The sequence below is a fragment of the Paroedura picta genome, chromosome 5 (genome assembly GCF_049243985.1).
Source record: "Paroedura picta isolate Pp20150507F chromosome 5, Ppicta_v3.0, whole genome shotgun sequence".
NCBI classification, from domain to species: domain Eukaryota; kingdom Metazoa; phylum Chordata; class Lepidosauria; order Squamata; family Gekkonidae; genus Paroedura; species Paroedura picta.
The window spans coordinates 113,226,652-113,245,737 of record NC_135373.1 but is presented as its reverse complement, the minus strand read 5'-3'; the positions used below and the strand labels follow the sequence as shown (position 1 = coordinate 113,245,737).

The following is a 19,086-nucleotide window of genomic DNA, read 5'->3' as shown; positions in this document are numbered from 1 at the left end:
AAACCTCTTCTTCTTTATCTATGTTATCTATGCTATTTGTTATTAGCATGACAGGTTGCACTCAGCAGGAGATCAGCTTGGTCTTTGATCAGCAAGACTTCTGCCCGGGCAGTCAACAAAAGGAGGTCACAACATGGATAGAGAGAGCCATCTAGGCAGCAGAAAGGATGGAGATGGAGGATGGAGCGGAGTTGTTTCCTATTGCACAAATCCAAAACATTTTGACACAGGGATAAATGGCAAGAAACAGATAACCAAATGCGTTTCAACCCGCCCTTGAGGTCTTCAGTGGTCTAATATTTAAATGCACTCATGTGATGTAATAATGGGGACTATGTGGTGGTAAACAATCTTATAGAAGTCCTCTCTGAGCCTGAGTGTATTCTCATTCATCTCATGTAGACATATTCCAGTCAGCATTCTGGTTGCAGAACTCTGTACCAGTTATGGTTTGCAGACACTCTTCAAGGGCAGCCCCATGCAGAACACATTGCAGTAGTTAATCTGGAGGTTACTAGGGCATCTTCTGCAATGGACAATATTTTTTACCTGCTTGAGGCCACAACCAGGTCACCAGCAGAACCTAGTGAAAATCATCCTAGCCACCACTGATACCTGTTCAAGTGGCCCAAGTTCAGCAGCACCCAAACTAGGGTTCTTGGGTCAGTCCTTCCACCCACCAGTACCATATCCTTTTTGTCAGGATTAAATTTTAGTTTGTAAGCCTCATCCATCCCAAAACCGCCTGCACACATTGGTTCACGGTTTCCAGAGCCTCCCTATGATCTGCTGAAAATTCACACAAGAGCTGAATACCATCCACAAAGCTGAATACCATCCACCATCCACGGACGACCCAGCTCAAATGTGTACATGATCTCTCCCACTGATTTCATGTAGATACTTAAAAGCAAAAGAAGGGCAAAAGAAAAAGGGGACGACAGAGAATGAGGCATCTGGATGGAGTCACTGAAGCAGTAGGTGCAAACTTAAATGGACTCCGGAGTAAGGTAGAGGACAGGAAGGCCTGGAGGATCATTGTCCATGGGGTCGCGATGGGTCGGACACGACTTCGCACATAACAACAACAACTTAAAAGCATTTATACATCTTGCCCTTATTTTATTATTTTAGTGCATAACTCGGGTAGACCTGGACATCTATTCATCTTTAAAGTATTATCTTTGTAGGTACATTGCTGTAATTATTCCTGCACTATCCAAATTCCCTTTAACTTTTAATATATTCCCTCCCCTTTGCTGCTAACCTACTTTTAATTTCTTTGCGTGTTTCTAATTCAGTCTTTTCTAATACCTTCAGTGCTGCAGGGGGAGGAATCCACTGTGAATGCTAAACAGGACTGTTTCACACACGTACACAGCTTCTGTAGCCCAGTTTTTGAAACAATTATTCTGGCTAATCTACTTTTCTACCATACGCAACGGTTCTCATATTAGAAAGGATTTCCTCCATGAGTTACACTCCCCGAAATCATATTAGCAAGTTGCGAAACAATTTTTCTGAAAATATCAGAAAAAATGAGTATCTGTAATATTTGGAGGGTTTTTGTTTTGAGGGAGGATATGATCATAGAATCATAGAATCATAGAGTTGGAAGGGGCCATACAGGCCATCTAGTCCAACCCCCTGCTCAACGCAGGATCAGCCCAAAGCATCCTAAAGCATCCAAGAAAAGTGTGTATCCAACCTTTGCTTGAAGACTGCCAGTGAGGGGGAGCTCACCACCTCCTTAGGTAGCCTATTCCACTGCTGAACTACTCTGACTGTGAAAAATTTCATTGTACTTGTAGTTTAAACCCATTACTGCGTGTCCTTTCCTCTGCAGCCAATGGGAAAAGCATCCTGCCCTCCTCCAAGTGACAACCTTTCAAATACTTAAAGAGGGTTATCATGACCCCTCTGACATGATAGGCTTCCTTTTTGATAATTTTTTGATCATTTTTCTTTCCAATACACTCTTCAGCTCTGAGAATAAATAGAATGATTTCTTTTCCACATAGTAAATTTCCTTAACTGGGCAAGATTGATAAACAGATTTGACAGGACAGACATTTTCTGAGGAATTATTTTTACAACCTTTATGCCAACAGCTCTACTAAGAGCATGAGGAGTGAGCCAGAAAATCTTGAAACCAGAACCAAAATTAACCTGAGGCATAAATTTACTAACTGGCCTCAGGCTAACCACTGTATTTTCTCTCTCTGATGGAATTTATACTGCTCTGAGCTCAGATCTCATCCCCACCCAGCATTCCAGTTTAGGCCAAGTGTGGAGAGCAGATCCTTCCACAAGTTCCACTGAAGAGAACAGAAGCTGGTGTGGGAATTACTCAATGTCCTTATTTAATAAAGTCTATAACAGTACGAGAGTCAAAACAAACCCCAGTGTGTTGCTCGCTTTCCAGAAAGATATCTTCATCACCAACCAGGAGTGGAGTCAATGTTTTATCCAGCAACACTAGAAAATTCCTACAAATATCTAATAATATCAAGTTACCCAAAATGGGTCCGAAAAGTAACTCGCAGCACGAGGGGATCCTGGTTCTCTATTAAATTGGACCCCTATTCACAAGTTTCTTCTGTACAGAAGTTTTACTCCACCTTAGCTGTCAAAGTAGAAAAATAACTCTCCAGCAGAATAAGGCCATAATGGTGGTTCTCTCCGTGGGGATGTCTGAGGAAAGAAGAAAAGTTGGTTTTTATACCCCACTTGTCATAGTCCGAAGAAATCTCAAAGTGGCTTACAACTGGCTTCTCTTCCTCTCCTCACAACAGGCACCCTGTGAAGAAGGTGAGGCTTGAGAGAGCTCTGACAGGACTGCTCTGTGAGAACAGCTCTAACAGGACTGGGACTAGCCCAAGGTGGCCCTGCTGGCTGCATGTGGAGGGGGGAATCCAAATTAGAGTCCACTGCTCTTAGCCACTACACCAGGCTAACTCTTCTTGGCCCTCCTGTGTGGATGCTCTCCTGCTGCTGCAGGTCCCACCGCTTTTTCCTTTTGCTATGAATGTGCCAGAGGGATTCATCCTCGTGTGGTAGCAATCGCTGTAACAAGGTTCTATGCAACCCAATGAAATCAGTTTGTTGGGTAGACAGCCCCTGAGCACAAGACTGGCAAGGCAGCAGAAAGCAGAGTGGACAGAAAGTGTGGGCTACCCTAAGCAGGGTTGTGCCCTTCTAAGTCCGTAGAAGTTTGAAGGGCTTGGGAGAGCGTCATTATCCTGCAGATTGCCCTGTAGGTGAGGTTTAAAAGGGGGGAGGGTTGCAGCGTTAGAGAAAGCAGGGCAGAACGTGCCCAGGATCTGTCGGGCAAGTTTTCCGAAGGTTTCCGCCAGACAGCTGAGAAGAGGAATCCAGTTTCAATGTCAGCCAAAGGGCAGGAGCCTGTGCATTTGAAACAAACCTTTCCCTCTCCGAGGCCTTGCCGGGCAGCTCTTCTCACTTCCAAACAGTTGGCGCTCCCCTCTGTGAGCCACAGCAGGGAGACGGGCGAGTCTCAAATATCTGTACTGAAAGGCATGCCTCTTCCTCCTCCTCCACGGTTTGTGGGAAGCTTTGAGGTCTATCTGCCATTTCACCGTCGTGAGTTGTCAAGTCATGCCCTCTGCCTGGGCAGGTATGTGCCGATCGGCGTATGCCTACCGAGAAGAGCTGAAGGCTGGGCCCTTGCTGGCATCTCAGTTGAGGGGGCTAGGAGGATCCTACCTGGAGATGCTGGTGGTGGCTGCAGCCTACTGAAGCCCATCCAGGTGAGCTAAATGCGAAGCAAAGTTGCGGCTGAGGAAAATGCATCATTGTGGAAGCACCGAAATGGAAACCTTGGTCACGAAACGGAAACTTGATACAATTCTTGCACGACCAAGTTATGTCTAGAGATGCAGAATGAAGGGACTGTCCAGGATATGCCTGTAGGACACGAGGATGTGCGCCTATAGCTTTATCGTGAAAGTTCATAGTTATAAGAGGCTGACTGTCCTGTCCCTTAACTGTAGCTATTTCTCCCTAAGGCTCCATTTAAACATCATGAGCATCAATTCCTGCAGATTGAAGCTGAAACAAAACAATCACAAAAGGCTGAATAGTAACGTCTATATAAAAAATATCAATTTGCGTTGATTAGATGAGGAGTCACCAAAACGAGTTCCTAGGGGCAATTCTCGTTTTCATTGTTAAACCTTCCTCAGTGGTTTCTCCCTCTGTTCAAGTGAGTCTGCACAGCCCTCTATTAAGATTATTAGATCAAATATCACCTTGGCAATAGCTCAAAAAGTAACGGGGTCTAACAACATGGGATGCTGATATTGTATGTATACTCACCTGAACAGAGGGAGAAACCACTGAGGACGATTCCTATATTGAAAACGAGAATTGCACTAAGGAACTCGCTTTGGTGACTCCTCATCTAATAAATCAACACAAATTGATATTTTTCATCTAGCCTTTTGTGATTCTTTTGTTTTGGCTTCAACCTCCAGCTGGGGCCTGGAGATCTGGAATTGCAACTCATACCCAGATGAAAGCGATTAATTTCCTTGGAGAAAATAGCTGCTTTAGAGAGTGGACTCGGTGACATGGTACCTCACCCAACTCCCTCCCCTCTCCAAAACCCAAACTCCACCCTAAAACATCTAGGAATTTCCCAACCCAGAGTCGGGAACCTGACTCTCCTCAAGCTGTATGTCCAGAACTAATTGCAGTTTGTTGCATTGTCTGAAGGTGAGTGCTTGAACATACCGGAGTTCGTTTCTTCCCTGCGAACCCAGTTTTTAAGCCACTGTTTAATTCTGGTTTAGAACAGGGGTAGTCAACCTGTGGTCCTCCAGATGTTCATGGACTACAATTCCCAGGAGCCCCTGCCAGCGTTTGCTGGCAGGGGCTCCTGGGAATTGTAATCCATGAACATCTGGAGGACCACAGGTTGACTACCCCTGCTTTAGAATCCTGGTTACTGGTGCGGGAGTACCCAAGCCCCAGTTTATTAAGATGGCCACGTCCGGACCCCATAGCAAACCGTAGTTAGATTGAAGAATGTCTAAACCAGGCAATTCGCAATTGTGGCAAAGCATGCCATGGGAAGAAGACAGGACTATATGTCTCTAAAATTAAACCCAATTTATGCTAATCACAGATGTTTTCTCATTCATGGCATCTGAATAGAAATGATAAACATACAATGTAGTGATTAAGAGACTGAGCTGTGAACTTCTGCCATAAATACAGTGCGTGATTTTAGCTGCTAATTTTTTGTTCTCAGTGACCTAGGGCTGCCAGACACCCGCCCCCAAGTGGAGGAGAGGGGTACTGCCAGGTCCCCTGTTGCTACCACAGTTCAGCTAGCTGGCAGGGGCAATTTACCCCCCAAAAGAGGGAAATCCAGCTGATTTGCAGTGATGTTTCTACATTGCTATCCATGTGGCCTAGAAATGACATCATCACATGCGGGATATCGGGACAACACTCTGGTATTTGGGCAAAAACGCAATGGTAGAAGCCAAATTTATCACTGAGTTTTTACCCAAATACTTAATGTCCTGGACGTGATGGTGACACTTCCAGGTCACGTGGGTAGCCACATGGACGTGTAGATATCCGTCAAATGGGTCTCTCTTTGCGGCTTATGGCCAGTGTCCTGTCTGCAGTCTAGGGGAAAGGATACTGACATATACTGTAGAGTTATTTATTTATTATACTGCGATTTTCCTCAGAACTGAAAACAAGTTTCCTCCCTTAGTATGTATTCTTGACATAATTTATGTGAAATCCTTCTGAATATTGGGAATTGCTGTTACTATTAATTTGTATCCAATATGAAAGCATATCTTCCTTCTTTCTTACTTGAAGAATCCCAGTTGGAAACTTCATACAACTAGATGTAACCCCCTTCCCCAAGAAATGAAGATCTTAAACCTGGGTTAAACCGTGGTTTAGAATTTCATTTGTGTGTGTACATGCACGCGTGTGTATGTGAACTAGATAACCTGCCTACCTCCATTCGTCTGTCAGGATTAACTGGAGTTTATCTCTATTCTGGATTCCTCACTTGCAAAAGGAGGAAGTATGCATAAGGCACATGCATGAGTCAGACAACCGGCTGGGTTTAGGCACATCTGGTCTTAATGTCGACTTGCTGCGTTGTCCAAATACAGCCTCACTGCAATGAGAAATATGCACAGAATTTCACGAACAAGCAAAATGTTCACGTCATGGATTTGATCTGGGACAGAATTAAGCACATGAATTTGCTTTACTGAATCACATCAAGGACTTACCTAATGCCAAACAGTCTACACTGGGTGGCCTAACTGTGGCTCTCCAGATGTCCATGGACTACACTTACCATGAGCCCTTGCCAGCATCACGCTGGCAGTGGCTCATGGTAATTGTAGTCCATGGGCATCTGGAGAGTCCCAGTTGGGCCAGCCCTGGCCTCTGCAACAACTACCCAGCAGGTGCCTTTCCAAGCACAGCTCCCTGTTTTGTTTGTTTTTAATCCAAAAATGCCAGAGCTATACCTCCCTCCTTGCGAAGCTTATGTGATATAGCCAAGCTGTGATCCTTCTCATTGATTTCACTGGGAGGGGGATTAAGTGCATGCTGAACTCTTCCACTGAGCCCCAGTGGAACTCGGGCTGGGTAGCACCTGTTGCATTTGGGAGTGCATATTGGATAACCACAGCCTACATAGCATCTCCAGTAATATAGAAATATATATTTTAAAGGAATCTGATTGATATTAATGCTGAGCTTATGATTCCCCCTCCCCCTCCCCACAAGGTTGTTTGAAACAGTATCGGGCACATTAATCTTGACGTGCTTTTGCACACGCCCTTCCCATCCCAGGTCATGCTGTAACCTCATGCACAGAGGAATGCTGAGGTCTGTCAGTGGCCTGTTTTTAATGGCCGTGGCTGACCCGGGTCAGCTTCAGGTCAGCCAAAAAGGCAATGCATGACGGCCTCCCGGAGCGTGCCCCCTGGCTCTTCAGGAAGGGAAATAGAGTGAGAGGCCCGTTTGCTTTCTCGGTTCCTCCTCGGACATGTTTGGAACTGTCCCAGGCGCTGGAGGATCAATAGCTCTGCCTCTAGTTTCCTTCCTTCGTGCCTGCTGGGGGAACGGGAGTCTAGCACAGATGGCCATGACTCGTTGGACAGGAAGCACGTAGGAAAGGCCTCCTGTGCTCTCATTTCCTTGTTTTAGGTTGCATCACAAAAGCATGCGCATCCTGCAGGACCATGTGTAGCATGCTCAGAGGTCAGTCCCCTTGATACCCAGCGGCTAGTCAGGCAAGGGTGATACTCTTGTGGAGCAGTCATCAGCGTATGCATCTCTCTCTCTCTCTCTCTCTCTCTCTCTCTCTCTCTCTCTCTCTCTCTCTCTCTCTCTCTCTCCAGTTTGGTGTAGTGGTTAGGAGTGCAGACTTCTAATCTGGCATGCCAGGTTCGATTCTGCGCTCCCCCACATGCAACCAGCTGGGTGACCTTGGGCTCACCACGGCACTGATACAGCTGTTCTGACCGAGCAGTAATATCAGAGCTCTCTCAGCCTCACCCACCCCACAGGGTGCCTGTTGTGGGGAGAGGAATGGGAAGGTGAATGTAAGCCGCTTTGAGCCTCCTTCGGGTAGGGAAAAGTGGCATATAAGAACCAACTCTTCTTCTTCTTCTTCTTCTTCTTCTTCTTCTTCTTTCTCTCTCTCTCTCTCTCTCTCTCTCTCTCTCTCTCTGGGGCATCCCCCGGGCATCCAGCAGAGGGGTCCTGCGCTCGACTCTGAAGTCAAATGCAAAAGCTATGGATGAGATCTGCAGGTAGCTGGAGGTTGCCAGCAACAGGTGTGGAAATTCCTTGAGATTTGGAGGGAGGTTTGGTTTTTTTTGGGGGGGGGTAAGACATCCATTGTGTATAATGCCACCAAGTCCCCTTCCAACACAGCCCCTTTCCCCAGGCAGACTGATCTCTGCAGTCTGGATTTCAGCTGTAATTCTGGAAGATCTCCAGTCGCCCCTTGAAGGTTGAAAAGGACTATTTTCATGTAAATGAGAGTCTTTTCTTCTGGGACCTGGCTTACAAATGGGAAAAGAAAGCTGACGAGCTGGCTATGCGTGAACCACGAATCTTCTTTATTCTTAAACATCTGCTTTAGAATCAAGAAGATCCTTGGTTTGCTCATAGTCAGTCCATCAGCTTTCTTTTCATCCATGACTCCCTTTGTCTGGCGGGTGATCTTTTCTCACTGTTACAAATGGACTCAGCCCGATAGCCGCTTAAGGTCCACCCTATCAAACATGAGACCGAGTCACCTACTAGTTGTCTTATTCTGGATATTCCAGGATAGCCCAATCTTGTCTGATCTCTGAAGCTAAGCAGGGTTGGAAGCCCTTAGAAGGGAGACCTCTAAGGAACATGATAGTCCTGATGCAGAGGCAGGCTGTGATGAACCACTTTTGAAAGCCTCTTAACTTAGAGCCTCTTGTGGCGCAGAGTGGTAAGGCAGCAGTCATGCAGTCTGAAAGCTCTGCCCATGAGGCTGGGAGTTCGATCCCAGCAGCCGGCTCAAGGTTGACTCAGCCTTCCATCCTTCTGAGGTCGGTAAAATGAGTACCCAGCTTGCTGGGGGGTAAACAGTCATGACTGGGGAAGGCACTGGCAAACCACCCCGTATTGAGTCTGCCATGAAAACGCTAGAGGGCGTCACCCCAAGGGTCAGACATGACTCGGTGCTTGCACAGGGGATACCTTTACCTTTACCTTGGAAACCCTACAGCAGGGGTGACCAAATGGTGGCTCTCCAGATGTCCATAGACTGCAATTCCCATGAGCTCCTGGCAGCACAGAGGCTCATGGGACTTATAGTCCATGGACATCTGGAGAGAGCCACCTTTTGGATACCCCTGCCCTACTGGGTCGCCATAAGTTAACTGTGACTTGACAATCCTTTTCACCACCACTACTTGATACTATTCTCTGGAGATGCTGGACCCAGGACCTTCTACATGCCAAGCAGATGGCCCTTCCATTTATTGTGGGTTGGGGGAGCAAGACAGGAAGGTGAGAGCAAGGGAGACAAGAGATCTGTATGTGATCTCTGCAGAATAACTGCAGGCTCTATAAGTAGGCCATAAAACTGTCCACGGATATCTGCTTTGTCTTGATTTACCTGCACTTGTCAAGGTGTTTCTTAGGAGCAGAATGCATTGAAATTGGGGCTGTGACACATCAAGGAACGCTTGAATGCTGGCAACAGGGGCTTCTTCTACCAGTCCCTCCTTCCTGTCTGTCACCAACAGCATGTTTCAACTGGGGAGAGTGTTGTTTTCTGAAAGAGTTAAAACAAATGGAGCAAATGGAATATTTCAAAATATCTCTAACAAATCTAAATGTTCCTAATCTGTAATGTTGGAGGGGGAGAAGAAAACCTTTCCTGCCTTAGAAAAATCTGTAAAAACGGCTCTTGTCGAAAGAGGACTTTTGTTGCGTGGGCCAAGGCCCAACCCGGCAAGGATCAGCAAATGCGTCCTTGGTTCTCAAATAGCAGCCTGTTATTTTAACTTTTTCCTTGGGTTTTATTGCTGGGTTATTCTTTGATCTGTTAGGGTGGGGTTTTTCTATGTCAATGACGAGTATTTTCCTTTTTTGTAAGCTGAGTAAAGTGTTCTGGTGGTTAGCAGAGGAATGGCAGCCGTGGGGGTGCTGGGGCAAGGAGTGTGCAGGGGAACTTGCTCTGGGGACAGATACTCTGTGGCCATTGCAAATGTCTCGGCATTCGCTGCAGTGACAAGAGCTACAAAGAGAATCAGAACAGCGTGTAAGCAGCGTACGACATTCTTTGTGCCCGTTCCCTGAAGTATCAGATCGAATAATGAAACTTGAGGAAATACATTTCATTCAAAGATACGTGTTTCAGATATTAGCAAGGACATAAAAAATAAATTTTAAAATGTGTCTTATGTTTTAAGATCTGGTGCTTGTTAATCCAACAATTTTACCTGTGGATCTGAGAGACTGCCTTTTTATCCACACCCCCTGAAGAGCATTATGCTCTTCTAACATCAACCAGTTGGTGGTCCCAGGCCCAAAGGAGATACGTCTTGGTCTCAACCAAGGCCAGGACATTTTCTGTCCTGGGCCCCTTCTGCAAACACTGGATAATGCAGTTTAATGGTGCTTTTGCAGCTGCATTTTCCTGTGCAGAACAGGACAATCTACTTTTTAAGGGCATCAAAAGGGCATTATCCATTGTGTGAAGAATGGGCCCTGGCCCCCACCTGGTGGAATGAGCTCCCAGAATACAGCTGGGCCCTGCCGGAGCTAGCACAATTCCGCAAGGCCTGCAAGACAAAGCTTTCTGTTGGTTGGGGCTGATGATATGTAACACCTGTTGGGACTCACCTGTCAATCCCGCCATTTATCCAATACCCACTACCTATCACCAGACATCTACACCATAGATCTGGGTGAAACTAGCAGGAAATTGGGCTGCTGACATAGACAAATCTTTACACACCTGCCCACACCCCATATTGTGCACTGCCCTGAGCTGGGTAACTGGGAGGGTGGTGTAAAAATCAAATAAATGAATAAATAAAATATGACATTTCAAAACTTTTGAGCAATGTGATTAGCAGGCTCCGGACTTCAGCCTGGAATACGTTATTGACAATGAGGGGATTGGTGCAGTTCCTAATATGTGAATGGACACAATGCCCATTCACAAATAAGAGAATGTCCTTTTCTGCTCTTTCTTTTGTCCCAGCAACTTTGTTGATGGTTTTGTACCCAACTACTCCAGTTTAAAGAGCAATCCACAACAGAATTACATTGCTCTCCACTTGCCAGCCTCCAGGAGGGCCCTGGAGATGTCTTGGAATTACAATTTATCTTCAGACCACAGAGATCAGTTCCCCCGGAGGGACGGACCGGAACCGATGGGATGAAATTAACTCAGAAGAAATTCCGTCTAAATATCCGGAAGAAGTTCCTGGCAGTTAGAGCGGTTTCTCAGTGGAACAGGCTTCCTCGGGAGGTGGTGGCTTCTCCATCTTTGGAGATTTTTAAACAGAGGCTGGATAGCCATCTGACGGAGAGGTTGATCCTGTGAAGGTTCAAGGGGGTGGCAGGTTACAGTGGATGAGCGATAGGGATGTATAGGGAAGTATCCTGCATAGTGCGGGGGGTTGGACTAGATGACCCATGAGGTCCCTTCCAACTCTATGATTCTATGATTCTATGAAATGCTGCTTTGGAAAGTGGAACCTATAGCATTATACTCTGCTATGGACCCTCCCTTTCCCTAAACTCAGCCATACCCAGAGTTCACCCCAAATCTCCAGGAATTTCCCATCCAGGGGTTGGCACGATGATTCTAAGCCCATGGACTTCAGTGATTGTTTAGGATTGCACTGACAGTCTGCAACACATCATCAGCTGCACATCGTGTTCTCCATTTTAAGATTGCAGTGGCAAATTTGGGATTTTACCTGGAAATATCTTCTCTCCCCTTCAAGCCCTTTGTAATACTGAACATCTATCCAGTATCTCCAGAACTCAAAAGCTTGCCCTTTTAAAACGCACCCTGTTTCGTGGCTATTGTGCCTTTTATGAATTTCCCCGCAGCCCGCCTTTCTCCAGAGCACACAAAAGCATTTTGTCTTGGCATTTGTCTACAGATCTAATGCGCGGCTGCTTGCGACTTCTAATAGCGACAGCTGATCCGTACAGGCTAAAGGAGGGATTGGGTGTGGGGTGTGTTTCAATTTCAAAACTTTGACAGCGATTATCTGTCACTTTCAGAAAAAGAAGCAGCTCTACAGCAAAAAAAAAAAAAAGACTTTTTCCCCCCTGTGCGCAGCTGATGTTTCCTGGCTCGGGCTCCAGTGGAGGCCTCGTTGTGCACAAATTTCGCACCCTCCTTTTCAGACACCTCTGTCTGGTTGCGAGAGTGTTGCAGGGCCTCAAAGCCCTCAGACTCCGGCCGCCTCCGCCCCTGGCTACCTCTCTTGTTTCCTGCGTGTGAATTGCCTGGGTGTCTCTCTGTGTTTGATTTGGCATTCCGCAGCGCCTTGCTGGGTAATTAATGGCCTTTTAATCAAGTGCCTTTGCCAGCCGAAGCTCTCAAAGAGGATTATTTATCATTCACATGGTCTCTGTCTCTCTCGCCGTCTCACGCTGCCCTGTTGTTCCTTTGCTTCTTGCCTCGCTAACGAAAAACCCTCAAAGTGGGTTCCTGTGGGTATCCCGGGGGACACAGGCAGCCCCTGGTAACGTTTCCCCCTCTCTGCTTTCTTACCACCTGCAATAACTTTGGCTTTCAAAGAAGTAGCAATGTTGGCATGAGTTTATGCCTTGCCGGCCCCCTCCCCTTTTTTTCCTCCAGAAAGGGCCGATTATTCGTGTGTTTGTGCATGTGAAGAAGGGAGAAGTGTTCGGTGAAGAAGGGGCCATTCACACAATCCGTTCACTGTGGCAGGGGGAGGATAGGTTAGCCATTCATTCACTGTCTTGATGGAATTCAGAAGCTCAGACCACACATCGGAAACCTATCTCGGCCAGAGGTTTAGGGAAATCGAACCAAATTATGGAGGAAAGGTCCATCCAAGGCCTACTATCCATGATGACTAAAGGGAACCTCCATGTTCAGAAGTAGTAAGTCTCTAAATCTCAATGCCAGGAGGCAACATCAAGGGAAGGTCTCAACATCTATGCTAGGGATCTCCAGCCAAGGTTTTGGGGAACCCTGGGGTTATGCAAGAGCTCCCAAGGGGTTATGTGGCTGTTGTGTCTGTAGACCTGCCAAAGGGATCTCCAGCCAAGGTTTTGGGGAACCCTGGGGTTATGCAAGAGCTCCCAAGGGGTTATGTGTCTGTTGTGTCTGTAGACCTGCCAAAGGGATCTCCAGCCAAGGTTTTGGGGAACCCTGGGGTTATGCAAGAGCTCCCAAGGGGTTATGTGTCTGTTGTGTCTGTAGACCTGCCAAAGGGATCTCCAGCCAAGGTTTTGGGGAACCCTGGGATTATGCAAGAGCTCCCAAGGGGTTATGTGGCTGTTGTGTCTGTAGACCTGCCAAAGACCAAACATGAGGTCCAAGGCAGGATCGTAACTTTGCACTGGACACCGCCAACACATGGCTAAATCCCGACCCCAGGATCCAGTCAGCTTAAACCACAACCGACCTATAGCACGCACTGGCAGGAAGACCATTTTGTTGGTGCATATGTATATAAGTTGGGGATTGTTGGGGTTTCTTCGGTTTTGGTTCTTGTACCATCATGCTGGGGTCACAATAAAGAGCTGAAATGCTCCCAGCATCCTGGCCTTTGAACCCACGGATATTTCTACACATTTCTCAACAGTAAGGATCCTAAACAGCTTACAACATCATTCTCCTGTCCTCTGTTTTAGCCTTAAAACTACCCTGTGCGTTAAGCTAGGCTGAGAGAGACCTCACCCATGAATCTGGATGCTGAACTAGATGGACCAGTGTTCTGATCCAGCAGGACTCATTGTATTTTTTTAAAAAATGGAGCATCTAAACCAGCGGTTCTCAACCTTCCTAATGCCGTGACCGTTTAATACTGTTCCTCATGTTGTACTGACCCCCAACCCTAAAATTATGCAAGTGTTCTTTCACAGAAATTAAACCGAAACTGACCCATTGTTCATAATTGTATATAAATTGTTTTCCCCCCCGGGGTTTCTCAGTTCAGTTCTGCCTCTTGTCCCACCATGCTGATCTCGCTCTTTTCCGCTGCTCCAGACAGAAGAATACTCTATCTCGATCTACCCCGCATGATTGTTGTGTGGATGGCGCCCCACCCCTGCCAAGCTGCTTGCCTGGCCGCGACCTCCGTGAAAGGGCCATTCAACACCCAAAGGGGTCCCGACCCCCAGGTTGAGAACCACTGACTAAACAAGCAATCAATGTTGCCTTTAGTGGTGCTATTAGACAGCACCATCAAGTTACGGTTGACGTAATGAGGACCCCACAGGCTTTTCAAGGCAAAATACTAACAAGATTGCTTGCCCTGGCCTGAGTCTATGTAGCAACCTTGGATTTTCTTGGTGGTCTCTGTTCTGTATGTGAACTCAACAGTGCTGCTACTGTCCCTCATGCTAATGACGGATTGTAACTCTGCCAGTCAGAGCCTCTCACTGCTAGATCTTATGGACCAATGAGCTGCTCCTGTTAAGGACCAATCAGGCTCTTTGGGAGGCTAGCCAAACTGTATATAAGCCCGTGTTGTTCATATGTCCTCTGTTCGGTATTTGGTGGGTGTTTGGATTCAATAAAGAGCTGTTGTTTTCGAAGAACTCATAGTCTGTGTCTACCGAACCCGTAGACTTATTAGCCTCCCGTCCAAGTAGTAAACAGGCCCGACCCTGTTTAGCTCCTGAGGAGATTGGACCATCTTGGAACGTCCATGTCATAGCTGCCTTTCGGGCTTCCATTTTAAAAATGTGTTTAGGACAAAAGGGAATAACAGCAACTATTAAAAAAAATAACAACTCTACTTGTTTCTCTACTTGAGAGGAAAGGGAAGGCGACTGTAAGCCTCTTTGAGCCTCCTTCGGGTAGGGAAAAGCGGCATATAAGAACCAACTCTTCTTCTTCTTCAGTAATATCAGGGCTCTCTCAGCCTCCCCTCCCTCACAGGGTGTCTGTTGTGGGGAGAGGAAAGGGAAGGCGATTGTAAGCCGCTTTGAGCCTCCTTTGGGTAGGGAAAAGTGGCATATAAGAACCAACTTTTCTTCTTCTTCTTCTTCTTCTTCTTCTTCTTCTTCTTCTTCTTCTTCTTCTTCTTCTTCTACTATGGGTGAAGTGTTTTTGTCGAAACCAAAGGCAGTGCACTTCACTTGTTTTGCATTTGTGCTATTAAAATGAAAACTACATGAGGAAAAAGAGGCTATTGTGTATAACCATTTGTGTTGTGGTGTCTAGGTGTTGCGGTGTCCATTTATATAATAAATGTGGCGGATGTGACTAGGCACCCATGTGAGCAGCACAGTCCTTGAATTCCTCGGGGTTTTACCCCACATGTTTCTTTCTAGGAGTCGATTTCTCATTCTCAGTTCTGGCAGGAGCATTTATTACTACTGTTGCGGAGAGCTCTCATAGGCCCGCTTGAACAGTGCTGAACGAGATTGTTCAGGGCTCCCCCCTCTGGCTGCATGGAGAAAATATCCAAAGGGAATGTCATAATGTTACCTGAAAAATCTCAAAGCAATCAGCTCCAGGTTGGACTTCAAAGAACTCTTCCTTGCATACAATGTTGGGGGGGAAATGGTAAAAAAGATTTTGACAGATGGCATTGTAGAGAGAACTAGGATTCAGGAGATCCGGGGGATTTTAAGGATTTGTGGAGCCTGGCAGAGTACAATTGTGGTGAAAACAGCCAGACAGGGGCATAAAGACCCCCCACAGTAGAAAGTGTCCTTAAAGAGGGAAAAGGGGGGGGGGGAGGAGAGAGGCTACAGCCCTGATCCATGGGGAAGAAGGCACAGTGCAGGGCCTGTAGCACATGATATGTAGATAAACCGGCCCTGACTCTGGGCCTGGCCCATGGTCTCAGCCTAACCTATCTCACAGGGCAGTCAAAAATGAGGAGAGGAAAACAATGTGAGCTGCTTTGTGTTCTCAGAGGGGAGAAAGGAGGGGTATGAATACAGTTTTTAAAAGTAGAATTCTGGTCCTTCAAGCACTCTTAGGGTGGTAGTGGAAAACAGTAAGGGTCCAGTGGAACTATAAAGACTAACAACATTTGGGGCGGAGTATGAGCTTTGGTGCGTCGCTGTGATGCATGGAGGTTGATCCCCTGCCACAAGTTTTGGTAGCCTTCTCAGGTGCCACTGGACTGTTAAACTTTTCTGCTTCTACAGACTAACATGGCTCCCCATCTCGATCTCTCTCAGTGTGGTGCAGCGGTTGGAGTGTTGGACTTAGATATGAGAGGATCAGGTTGAAATCTTCACTCTGGTTTGGGTGAACTTGGGTGAATCACTCAGTCTCGGGGTGTCGTGTTGAGGCTAAAATGGAGGACAGGAGAATGTTCTTGTAAGCTGCTTTAGGTCCCCACTGTTGAGAAATGTGGGGTAGAAATATCTAAATGAATAAACCTCCACAGATGTTATTGCCAAGGTCAGCCTTTCTTAATTTTTTTGCTGTCGAGAAACCCCTGAAACATCCTTCAGGCTTTGAGAAACCCCAGAATCCCAGATTACAGCTGGGAAGCATAGCTGTGGACATGCCCACCTGGAGCCCCTCCTCTTCTTACCCCCTCCAGGCCCATCATTGGCCATTTGGGAGGGGGTGGGTCCACATGGCCATATATGGTCATATCACCCGATAAATGTTTAACAATTGTTTAAAAATATAACTCCCACCCATTCAGGAAACCCTTCCAGGACAAAACCCTGGTTGAGAAGGTTGTACCAGTTCCTTCATAACTCATTACTGTACAACCTCTTGACCCCAACAAAAATGTAATGCGGCAGGGCAAGGCAGCAACCATGTGTGGAAGCCGCCTCTCAGAACCTGAGCCTCTTGTAATACCTTCTGCTTTTCATTTTATGATTCTTGTTTTGTATCCCCCTCAGTCAGTTCTTTGGAACCCCTAGAGAGGAATGTGCTCAGAATGTCTTTGCACATCATTTGATACCCAGAGATGCCCTAGCTTTTAATGCTGTGTCAACGTTTGTTGGAAAGTCCATTTCTGAGCCCTCTGTGACCTTCTTCTTCCTTCCGTAGGACTCCAATCCTGGCTCTAGGAGAGAAAACGTGATCAACATCAACCATTATGCTACCAAGAAAAGTGTGGCCGAGAGCATGCTAGACGTGGCCCTCTTCATGGCCAATGCCACGCAGCTGAAGGCCGTGCTAGAGCAGGGGCCTTCCTTCCACTACTACGCCACCCTGACCACCCTCATCAGCATCTCCCTCTTCCTTCAGGTGGTGATTGGGATTCTCCTCATTGTGATTGGTAAGGCTGTTTCTGAGGCCCTTGATGTTCTACTGCAAGGGTGGCCAAACTGTGGCTTTCAAGATGTCCATGGACTGCAACTCCCATGAGCCCCTGCTAGCTAGCATCTCAAGAACCACAGTCTGGCCACCCCTGTTCTACTAGGAACTTAGAGATGGGGGAAAAATGATCCGTGGCTCCTAGTTTCTCCCTCTCTGTAGTTTTGTTTTAAATTAAATCCCAGAGGTGGTCCAAACAATATTGGGGATCATTTGTTTCACTAAGACAGGGTCCTCCATGTACTGCTCGGGGGCACCATGGTGTCCACTGATAACTTTCCTTACAACTTGGCCACAAGTTCTTAAGGCCAGCCACGGTCTGCTCAGACAGACCTCTACTGGTCTGGCAGGTTTATTGTGAGGATAATCATTCAAAGTGCTCTAACTAATTTCACCGTCAGAGTAGTTCAGCAATGGAATGCACTGTGTAAGGAGATCGTGAGTCCCCCTTCACTGGTGGCCTTCAAGCAGTGGCTGGACTTATCCAGGATGGTTTTAGGCTGATCCTGCATTGAGCAGGGGGTTGGACTAGATGGCCTGCATGGCCCTGTCCAACTCTAGGGTTCTTTGATTCTATGATTATCTCCAAATCTGTTCTCTTGATTAATTTATTTGTAAGATTTTTACCCCACCTTTCTGTTTTGGTATTCCCTCCATGACCCCTCTTTCCTAATTAAGTTTTCAAAATGTTTTATATATACATTGAACTCTGTTTTACATTATTTTAATGATGTGTGTTTGGGAGGAGGGCTGATTTTAATGGTTTTATAATGTGATTTTATCACACGTGTTTTAAATTTTTTGCCACCTTGGTGGCCTTCATAAGGGCAGATATAATTAACAATGAAAACCAAACAGTAGAAAAGAGCAAGAGTCCAGTAGCACCTTAAGGGCTACCAAAATTTGTGGCTGGATATTAGCTTCCATGAGTTATTGCTCACTTCTTCAGATGCAGGGTATGGATTCCTGGGTATGGGGCTACAGACAGACTGACATCGCTATCCACTTCAAACCAAACTAAAATACACACACAAAAACAAACAACAAAACACAGGTCACCAAATGAAAGAGGGGAAAAGTCTCCACCCATTGGCCAAAGTTGACAGCAGGAGGAGACAGACAAGTCTCTCTGGATAGAGCATTCCAGAGTTTTAGAGCCTCTCTCAGGTTGCCATGCACCTAATCTCAGAAGATGGGGACACCTGAAGCAGGGCTCCAAAACCTGCCCATTGTGGTCAAGTTGGTATGTAAGGGAGTAGATGGTCTTTCAGGCATGGTGGTCCCAGGCCAACGTCATGAGCTTCAATTGTGCCTTCAAATAAACTAGAGGCCAGGGTAGACGGGTGAAGACCGGAGTGATATGGTCTATACAACACACTCAGGTGCAACATCCTGGCTGCAGCAGTTTCCAAGCACTGTAATATTGTATAGGAAGGCAACTGGGTCGCTCTTGCATATCACGGGCTGGATCCAGTCCTGCACAAACAGAAGCATAGACAGACTCAGTACAGTCCTGCTAATACAAGATATTGCGCAATACCTCATCCCCAGATATTATAGCGCATGAGACTGACAGCGCAAGAGGAAATGTAAGTGGGGATACCGATCAATTTGCCTTAGCATGAGAGGCTACCCCAAATCCCTTTCTTGTGTTTCTTCTTGGCCAAGAGCTCTGTGTGCAAGAGCTCTCTTTGCACCGCCCCCCCCCCCCCCCCCGAATGCATGTAGCATAAAAGCACGTTCCTGCCAATTTAATGTGTGAAGGAGCACTCGTTCAGAAATAGTATCTCCTTATTCCATGTAACAGATCCCCCTCCCAGTTGTCTTCTGTATCCTCTTTCACCACCCTGCCTGGACCCCAAGTTGCTACCTCCCTCATCTCCTCCCCTGGCCGGCCTTTCTTTCACCAGCCGGCCGCATTCCGGAGCTGCCCTTACAGAGGGCTACAGTCTGGAGAGCCGCTCTGAGGTCAGCCCTCGGCCTCCCCTCGTGCCAGGAGCACAGGCTACTCTTTCTCCGCTTGTGTGTTCAGCGCTGAAAAGAATGACGGGGTCGTG

At 46.7% G+C, this 19,086-nt stretch overlaps 1 protein-coding gene across 1 annotated transcript in view; it reads left to right on the top strand.

Annotated features, from left to right (window-relative positions):
- Positions 1–19,086, top strand: part of NINJ2 (ninjurin 2) — a 66,380-nt gene that overhangs the window by 42,093 nt on the left and 5,201 nt on the right. The window contains exon 2 of the mRNA XM_077339994.1: positions 16,760–16,991. Within this exon, the coding sequence (XP_077196109.1) occupies positions 16,760–16,991 (232 nt within the window). The remainder of the gene's footprint in view (positions 1–16,759; positions 16,992–19,086) is intronic.